This window comes from Coregonus clupeaformis, unplaced genomic scaffold (genome assembly GCF_020615455.1).
Source record: "Coregonus clupeaformis isolate EN_2021a unplaced genomic scaffold, ASM2061545v1 scaf3224, whole genome shotgun sequence".
Taxonomy (NCBI): domain Eukaryota; kingdom Metazoa; phylum Chordata; class Actinopteri; order Salmoniformes; family Salmonidae; genus Coregonus; species Coregonus clupeaformis.
The window spans coordinates 1-10,000 of record NW_025536678.1 but is presented as its reverse complement, the minus strand read 5'-3'; the positions used below and the strand labels follow the sequence as shown (position 1 = coordinate 10,000).

General features: G+C 46.6%; 2 protein-coding genes across 2 annotated transcripts in view; one reads left to right on the top strand and one right to left on the bottom strand.

The window, feature by feature from the left end:
• top3a (DNA topoisomerase III alpha) overlaps positions 1–4,721 on the bottom strand; it is a 47,094-nt gene extending 42,373 nt beyond the window's left edge. Inside the window, exons 1-4 of the mRNA XM_045220144.1 lie at positions 4,081–4,721; positions 2,876–2,935; positions 2,287–2,360; positions 1,239–1,314 (exon numbers count right to left, since the gene is read on the bottom strand). Of these exons, the coding sequence (XP_045076079.1) occupies positions 1,239–1,314; positions 2,287–2,360; positions 2,876–2,935; positions 4,081–4,305 (435 nt within the window). The 5' untranslated portion in view covers positions 4,306–4,721. The remainder of the gene's footprint in view (positions 1–1,238; positions 1,315–2,286; positions 2,361–2,875; positions 2,936–4,080) is intronic.
• A 213-nt stretch (positions 4,722–4,934) lies between these two features.
• Positions 4,935–8,683, top strand: LOC121581843 (guanine nucleotide exchange protein smcr8a; the record flags this gene model as incomplete). The annotated part of the gene is made up of 4 exons (XM_045220143.1): positions 4,935–5,697; positions 5,802–5,950; positions 6,540–6,800; positions 7,217–8,683. Coding segments are annotated over exons 1-4 (2,075 nt in total), but the record flags the coding sequence as incomplete, so codon positions are not given.
• Between the last annotated feature and the right edge of the window lie 1,317 nt (positions 8,684–10,000).

Below are 10,000 nucleotides of genomic sequence, written 5' to 3'. Positions count from 1 at the left end.
TCTGAAACTTTCTATGTCTTCTGAAACTCTTTCTATGTCTTTCTGAAACTCTTTCTATGTCTTTCTGAAACTCTTTCTATGTCTTTCTGAAACTCTTTCTATGTCTTTCTGAAACTCTTTCTATGTCTTTCTGAAACTCTTTCTATGTCTTTCTGAAACTCTTTCTATGTCTTTCTGAAACTCTTTCTATGTCTTTCTGAAACTCTTTCTATGTCTTTCTGAAACTCTTTCCATGTCTTTCTGAAACTCTTTCTATGTCTTTCAGAAACTCTTTCTATGTCTTTCAGAAACTCTTTCTATGTCTTTCTGAAACTCTTTCTATGTCTTTCTGAAACTCTTTCTATGTCTTTCTGAAACTCTTTCTATGTCTTTCTGAAACTCTTTCTATGTCTTTCTGAAACTCTTTCTATGTCTTTCTGAAACTCTTTCCATGTCTTTCTGAAACTCTTTCTATGTCTTTCTGAAACTCTTTCTATGTCTTTCTGAAACCCTTTCTATGTCTTTCTGAAACTCTTTCTATGTCTTTCAGAAACTCTTTCTATGTCTTTCTGAAACTCTTTCTATGTCTTTCAGAAACTATTTCTATGTCTTTCTGAAACTCTTTCTATGTCTTTCAGAAACTCTTTCTATGTCTTTCTGAAACTCTTTCTATGTCTTTCTGAAACTCTTTCTATGTCTTTCTGAAACTCTTTCTATGTCTTTCTGAAACTCTTTCTATGTCTTTATGAAACTCTTTCTATGTCTTTCAGAAACTATTTCTATGTCTTTCTGAAACTCTTTCTATGTCTTTCAGAAACTCTTTCTATGTCTTTCTGAAACTCTTTCTATGTCTTTCTGAAACTCTTTCTATGTCTTTCTGAAACTCTTTTATGTCTTTCTGAAACTCTTTCTATGTCTTTCAGAAACTCTTTCTATGTCTTTATGAAACTCTTTCTATGTCTTTCAGAAACTATTTCTATGTCTTTCTGAAACTCTTTCTATGTCTTTCTGAAACTCTTTCTATGTCTTTATGAAACTCTTTCTATGTCTTTCAGAAACTCTTTCTATGTCTTTCTGAAACTCTTTCTATGTCTTTCTGAAACTCTTTCTATGTCTTTCTGAACAACATGCATTGAACAACTTGCCAATGAGTCCAATCAAACGAAGTGTCAGAGAACCACAGTAACATTTCAAGACAGAAGACAGTAACAGTAGGTAGCTTTAGTGGTTAAGAGTCTAATGTAAATGTCCTGGACTACCTTGATCTGAACAAAGTTCTCAGGGCAATACTTCTCCACCTCAGCATCAAACAGCAGGACAGGATTACAGCTGTGCCTGGGGACACACACACAGTTATACACACACACACACACACACACACAGTTACACACACTGTTACACACACACACACACACTGTTACACACACACACACACACATGTTACACACACACACACACTGTTACACACACACACACACACACACAGTTACACACACACACTGTTACACACACACACTGTTACACACACACACACACACTGTTACACATACACACTGTTACACACACACACACACACACACTGTTACACACACACACACACTGTTACACACACACACACACACACACTGTTACACACACACACACACACACTGTTACACACACACACACTGTTACACACACACACACTGTTACACACACACACTGTTACACACACTGTTACACACACACACTGTTACACACACACACACACACACACACACTGTTACACACACACACTGTTACACACACACACACACACTGTTACACATACACACTGTTACACACACACACACACACACACTGTTACACACACACACACTGTTACACACACACACACTGACACTGTTACACACACACACACTGTTACACACACTGTTACACACACACACACACTGTTACACACACTGTTACACACACACACACTGTTACACACACACACACTGTTACACACACACACACACACTGTTACACACACACACTGTTACACACACACACTGTTACACACACTGTTACACACACACACACTGTTACACACACACACACTGTTACACACACACACACACACACTGTTACACACACACATACTGTTACACACACACACACTGTTACACACACACACACTGTTACACACACACACTGTTACACACACACACCTGTTACACACACACACTGTTACACACATACTCAGACACACACAGAGAGAGAGAGCACTATCCAAGGTGTTGTCTGTAACTCTGTGTGTGTGATGGCAGAAGTGGTCAGTCTCACCATTTCTGGAACTGTGCTTTGAACTCTAGAGCCAGCAGATGACCGGACACTGACGTCATACACACCGTCACATTCTGTAGGGACGCACACACACACAGACACACACACACACGCACACACACACACACACACACACACACGCACACGCACATACACACACACACGCACGCACGCACAAACACACACACACGCACACACACACACACACACACACACACACGCACACGCACGCACACACACACACACATGTACATATTACCTCAACCACCTCAACTAGCCGGTGCCCCCGCACATTGACTCTGCAACGGTACCCCCCTGTATATATAGCCTCCCTACTGTCACTTTATTTTACTTCTGCTCTTTTTTTCTCAACACTTTTTTTGTTGTTTTATTCTTACTTTTTTTGTTTAAAATAAATGCACTGTTGGTTAAGGGCTGTAAGTAAGCATTTCACTGTAATGTCTGCACCTGTTGTATTCGGCGCATGTGACCAATAAAATTTGATTTGATTTGATTTGATTTGATTTATGAGCTCCCACCAAATCCCAAACACACCTGATCTGGAACAGTGGTAGTGTTACGCCCTTACCTGTCCAAACAGGTTGTATTCAAACTCATAGAGTTTGTTATAGACCGACAGCCCCTCACTCTGAAACACAGACAGGAAACACAGTGAATAACAACCCAGACTAGCTACCGATTAGAAAACCAGATCATTAGTGGGAAACCTGAGTCTCATAAAATGTCCTTGTCCAGTTGCACAGGGTCCGTTTGAATTTTATTTTAATTCTTCGTTTTTAAAATAAATATTTTTTGTTGTAATCCAATTTGTCTATTCCAAGTGTTCCCTCATTGATTGAGACAGGTGGGTCCCACCCCCAAAGGGCATCACGTCATGATGACAGACACCTGTCTCGATTAATGAGTCCTGTGTAGCTCAGTTGGTAGAGCATGGCGTTTGCAACGCCAGGGTTGTGGGTTCGATTCCCACGGGGGGTGGGGGGCAGTATGAAAAAAAATGTATGCACTCACTAACTGTAAGTCGCTCTGGATAAGAGCGTCTGCTAAATGACTTAAATGTAAATGAGAGAAGACTTGAAAGAGACAAGATGGCGGTGTACACATTGTTGGATTACTTCATGGAGAACAAAAAGTAATTATTTTAATAATGGAGCATTTACTAAATTCAAAACAGACATTTTATGAGACTCCTGTTTCCACGAATTGAGGACGAAGACAGTATCGCTAAGGTTGGGTCGAAAATTCTCTGAGCTACACCAAACAGTAACTAACCTGTAACTCCCAGTATAATGGATACCAAATGTTTTGGTTAAATCACATCATCTGGAGTTACAATCTGTAGCTAGCTAAACCCAGATATGTCGAGGAAGTAATCCAACCAGTCTAATGATCTGTGTCCAGACTTCCAGTCACACCTGTTGATGTGAGAGACATTATGTCATGGGAAGAGAGCCGAGATAAACAGAGACAATCACCCTGTTGATGTGTGAGACATTATGTCATGGGAAGAGATCCGAGATAAACAGAGACAATCACCCTGTTGATGTGTGAGACATTATGTCATGGGAAGAGAGCCGAGATAAACAGAGACAATCACACTGTTGATGTGTGAGACATTATGTCATGGGAAGAGAGCTGAGATAAACAGAGACAATCACACCTGTTGATGTGTGAGACATTGTGTCATGGGAAGAGGGCTGGGAGCTGAGATAAACCGACATTTCGTCCCATGTACTGACAAAACCATCTCTCTCTCACACATCCAAGACCCACCCTCCTGGCTCTGCCGTTGGACATGATCTCTGCGATGCCCTTGGCCGCGTCATTCTTCTCCGCCACACACAGAACCCGTTTGATCTGAGTCCGCCGGATCATGTCTCCCGGGGAGTCTGTTCGCTTCTTCTTCCCGGTAACGCTAAACCCCCTGTGGACCTGGAGCCGTAACGTTAACGCTCGTCCGGATGAGAACAGAGCCCTAGTCAGACGGTGTACCAGCATAGCTAGCTAGCCAGCCTAGCCACGGCGCATTGGAGCTAGACCTGTCGTAACGTTACACGTCATGCCCAGCTAACACCTTAGCTAACTTTAGTCAATCTAACTTCAGAACCGTTGTTACAAACTGTTGTTTGACTGATCCAACTGATGCACAGTGACACAACTTTTCCAGATCTCACATGTCAGTTAGCTTGGTGGGAGTAGCTAGCTAGCTAAGTCGTGTCAAACTTCCAACCCTGAAACTACTTGCTGAAGCGTACACTTTCCCTGTTCACCAGACAATGTAACGTGCAATCGCTTGGACCCAATATGGCAATAAATACATTGTTTTAAAACTATTTTGCTAACTGAAAGGGTTGGTAAAAAGGCAGCTAAATTTGATGTTGCGGATTTTACAAATTCCGCGCCTGTCAACAACTGTCGTAAAATGAGTGTCGTAAACCCTTCCTGTTCGTGTAAATATTCATTTCTATGCGAGGTCCTTTAATTTTATGTCAAAATACTGCGTAACTATTTTCAAGATTAAAAAATGTGCTTCATAATCTGAAGTCATGTTGAATGTGTAACATTAGTTTGTAATTTTAGGAAAGCTAGCTACTTCTTTACGTGAGCTGGTCACGGAGTAAATATGGCGACGGTCAGGATGTAGATTTTACATGAAATATTATTTACCAATGGGACTTTATTTTACCAGTGCATGACGTTCCACTTGCCTATATTACCCGGTAACGGTGCACGGTTCCTGGACGAGCAATGCGTCATTGATGGTGATCGGGATACGGTCGCATTCCGTTTCGCATCGTCTGTTTGCTAGCTAACTGTCTGACGTCGATAGTGTACAGGGGGGGACGGAGACAGATAGATAGCCAGTCCCGGCGTTAAAGTGCTATTGTTTATATACAGACAGACAGACAGACAGACAGGCAGCCTTTGGTCAGATGTCATGTTGAGTCTTCCTGCATCGTGTGATATCATCAAAGACTACTCTCAGTTGGTAGAGGTAACAGGTAGCAGACAGACAGACAGACAGACCGACAGGCAAAGAGACAGACAGACAGGACAACTGTCAGTGTCGTGGACCGTTACTCCCAGCCCGTAGAGGGATACAGATAGTCAGACTGACTATCAGACAGACTGCTAGCCTAGTGGATGGACTTTCTCTGATGTCATAGCTGACCCCGGCCCGGTCCAGAGAAGATGATTGGTGCCCCAGACGTGGTGGCGTTTACTAAAGAGGATGATTTTGGGGAGGTCGGGTACCCCGACCCCTGGGTGGTGCCAGAAGAGTTCTCTGTCCCTCTGTTCCCATCGAACAACAACGCCAACCCCTGGGCCAAGACATCATATGCCAAGTTCACTAAGGATTTCATCCTCATATCAGAGTTCTCTGAGCAGGTCCGTATCCCTGTGTGTGTTGATCTGAAGGTGTGTATGTCCTGACGGTGTGTGTGTGTGTGTGTGTGTGTGATGAGCTGACCTTGTGTTGTCCTCCCCTCCAGGTGGGCCCCCAGCCTCTACTCACCATTCCCGATGACCCTAAGGTGTTTGGGACCTTTGACCTCAACTACTTCAGTCTGAGGATTATGTCTGTTGACTACCAGGCCTCGTTCGTAGGACACCCCCCCGGCAGCGGATACCCACGACTCAGGTAGCTGTTCTATTTCATTCTACTCCAATTCTATCCTGTTCTATTGGATTCTACTCCAATTCTATCCTGTTCTATTGGATTCTACTCCAATTCTATCCTGTTCTATTGGATTCTACTCCAATTCTATCCTGTTCTATTGGATTCTACTCCAATTCTATCCTGTTCTATTGGATTCTACTCTAATTCTATCCTGTTTTATTTTTATTCTACTCTAATGATATCCTCTTTTACTATTCTCTACTCTAATTATTTTCTGTTATATTCTACTCCAATTCTATCCTGTTCTATTTTTATTCTACTCTAATGATATCCTCTTTTACTATTCTCTACTCTAATTATTTTCTGTTATATTCTACTCCAATTCTATCCTGTTTTATTTTTATTCTACTCTAATGATATCCTCTTTTACTATTCTCTACTCTAATTATTTTCTGTTATATTCTACTCCAATTCTATCCTGTTTTATTTTTATTCTACTCTAATGATATCCTCTTTTACTATTCTCTACTCTAATTATTTTCTGTTATATTCTACTCTAATTCTACTCTATTCTACTGTAATTGTCTCCTGTTCTCTCCTCCCCCTGTAGTTTCGTGGAGGACTCTCGTGTGGTTCTGGGTGACTCTAAGGAGGGGGCGTTCGCCTACGTCCACCACCTGACGCTGTACGACCTGGAGGCTCGCGGCTTCGTCCGCCCGTTCTGCATGGCCTACGTCTCTGCCGACGAGAGGAAGATCATGGGCCAGTTCCAGGAGATGTCGCTCCGCTTCTCCCGCGCCTCCGAGAGCCTGAAGACCGGAAACCGCCGGGCCTTCGCCCGCGAGCTGCAGAGGAAGCTACGAGACCTGGAGTAAGACGGCGCACACACTCTGACACACACACACACACACACACAGACACACACACAGACACACAGACACACACACACAGACACACAAACTCTGACACACACACACACTCACACCCACACCCACACACACACACACACAGACACACACACACACACACACACACACACACAGACACACAAACTCTGACACACACACACACACACACATACACACACACACACACACACTCCCACACACACACACACACACTCCCACACACACCCACACACACACACACACTCCCACACACACACACACACACACTCCCACACACACCCACACACACACACATACACACACACACTCCCACACACACACACACTACTACTGCTACTATCTGTTGTAACTCCTCCCCTGTTGTGGCCTCTCCTGCCAGGTACACGCGGTCCATTCTGCAGAAAGAGGAGGGGTTACAGCGGGAGGCGGGGCCTCAGGGGTGTTACTCCGCCCACGCGGTGGAGAAGGCCAATGAGCTTGCGGCGGTGGAGAAGAGTATCTACGAGCACCGAGACCTGCTGAGGCAGATCACCTCGTACCCGCTCCGCCCACGCCGAGACCCCCACGCCGCACACTGTCAACACTGCATCACAGAGTCACAGAGACACACCGACACACACCCCGGGCCTGACCGTGAGAGGGGGGAGGAGGAGGAGGAGGAGGAGGGGGGGACGAGGAGACAGTCCTACACCCCTCAGCTGATAAAGGGGAAGTCGGCCAAATGTTTCGACAAGCGTCTGAAGACCCTGACGGAGCTGTGTGAGGAGAGCTCCTACGAGGTCACCGTGGAACTACTCGCCGACACGGAGAGGTGTTTCCGGGGGGACCTGTGTTACCTGTACACCCGCCGCCTGGACCGATCGCTCCGCAGGAAGCAGGACATCACCAACTTCCTGTTTGAGGAGGAGCTAGGGGAGGAGGAGGAGGAGGTAGCGGCGCTGGGAAGGATCTTCTGTTCTCTCAACCACACAATGGGGACGGACCCGCACACACACTCACACACACACACACACACCCCTTCCGTCGTGCTGCGCCCGGAGCCCCTGGAGCCTGTGGAGGTCCTGGAGGTGTACCCCACCTTCCCTGCTAAGTCTGCCCAGCAGAGTGAAACCCTGGCTGGGGAGGAGAGGCTGGAGTCGTCACTCTCTGATCTGACCATGGAGACACAGGAAAGCTCTGAGGAGAATAAAGACAGCTTTAGTAGTGACAGGAGTGGAGGAGAGGAGGAGGAGGGACGGGAGGGAGGACAGGAGGAGGAGGAGGAGGAGGGAGACCAGACCCCTGTTTTTCTGCTGGAGGCTGAGGAGGGGGGTAAGGGTGAGACGGAAGGCGTGTTTAACGGAGAGAGAGAGGGTGAGACGGAAGGCGTGTTTAACGGAGAGAGAGAGGGAGAGACAGAAGGAGTGTTTAACGGAGAGGGAGAGGGAGAGACAGAGGAGGGTGATAGACAGAGACTTCCTGACCCTGAGTTGCTGGTCCAGATGGACACGGCCTGCTGCATGTCTCAGGAGGGCTTCCTGTACGACTCCTCTCCCCAAGACACGCTGCCTGCTTCTGGGCTGCAGCAGCCCGGCTCTCTACCCTTTCCCCTGGTGGTCAACCAGGAGCCCCAGGCCCTGCTGCCGGTGCAGGGGGCCTACGGCCTGGGTTCCCCCCACTGCCAGAGCCCTGGGGCTGGGCTGGACCTGCCCGTCTCCTCCCTGGGAGATACCACCTCCAGGGGTTCGGACCAGGACGGGTCGGACTGTACCATGTCAGCCTCTACGGGGTCCGAACGGGCCGGCTCACGTCTGGGGTACGGGGGAGTGGCGACGCAGAGGAAGAAGGCCGGGCAGGGAGCGCTCAAGTGAGTCACTCATTGATTTCATTAATCAATTCTATAGCTAGAGGTCTCCTGATTATCCAGGAGTAATACATATCTTTTTTTGTCTTTATCTGTTGTTGTCTAGTCCTGTCTTGTTGCTAGCTAAGGGCCATCTAAGTGCTGTCTGTCTTCCCAGTAGCCCACTTGGTGTGTGAACTGCTGACTGCTCATAACTTGCAGATGATTGTTGACACATCAACCGGGATTAAAGGGAAGGGCAATTTGTGACTTGTTGTTTTTGTAATCAGTGGCTGTATTGGAGTGGTTTCTCCTCTTCCTAGGTAATCAGCTATTAATACCGGGAGGTCTCGTCGGGAAAAACTTTAAGACCGTCACCGAAACAGTTCTTCTGCGGAGTTGTTGGAGGAAAGAAAGAGAGGGTGGCTCCTCACCACTTATTTACAGATGATCTCATTTGGCTCTTTTTGTAGCGTTGTCAACTACGTGTGTGTTTTCTCTACCTGTTGGCTCCTGTCCCTGTAGGCGTCCAGACGCTCCCCCAACCCCTTGGCTGCAGCCCTTCTAATGCAGTAGACCCTGAGCACACAACCCCGTGTGGAATTCCTGGTCTCCGGCAGCGTTGGGAACTGACGATCTGCGGTCAAGAACGCAGAGTTCATCTCAGCCTGTGCAGCCATTCAGTCCCTTGACCTTTTGACCCTGACGGAGACACGGATCACCCCCAGAGAACACTGCTACTCCGGCTGCTCTCTCTTCATCGGACTACGTTTTTCTCTCATAGTCCGAGAGCATCTGGTCGTCATGGTGGTGGTACAGGGCTACTCATTTCTCAGAAGTGGAGATTTTCTATTTTCTCTCTCACCTGTCCATCTCCTCATTTGGATTCCATGCCGTCACTTGTCCACTCAAGCGTAACATTGTTGTGATCTATCGCCCGCCAGGTGCCTTTGGAAAATTCCTCAATGAGCTTGACACCTTGATAAGATCATTTCTTGACGATGGCTCACCGCTCTTCGTACTGGGCGACTTCAACCTCCCGACGTCTGCCTTCGATTCATTTCTTTCCTACTCTCTTACCCCTCCTTGCCTCTTTTGACCTCATCTTTGCTCTCTCTCTCCCGCTACTCTGACCTCTTCCATCCTGTCATCTCTCCCTTCGACTAAATCCTTCTCCCTCCTGTTTCCTGACTCTGCCTCTTCGACCCTACTCACCTCCCTTTCCGCATCCCATGATTCACTCTGTCCCCTCCCCTCCTGCTCCGTGGCTGAGTGACTCATTGCGAACTTACAGAACAGGATTGTGGGCAGCTGAGAGAAAATGGAGGAAAACTAAACTTC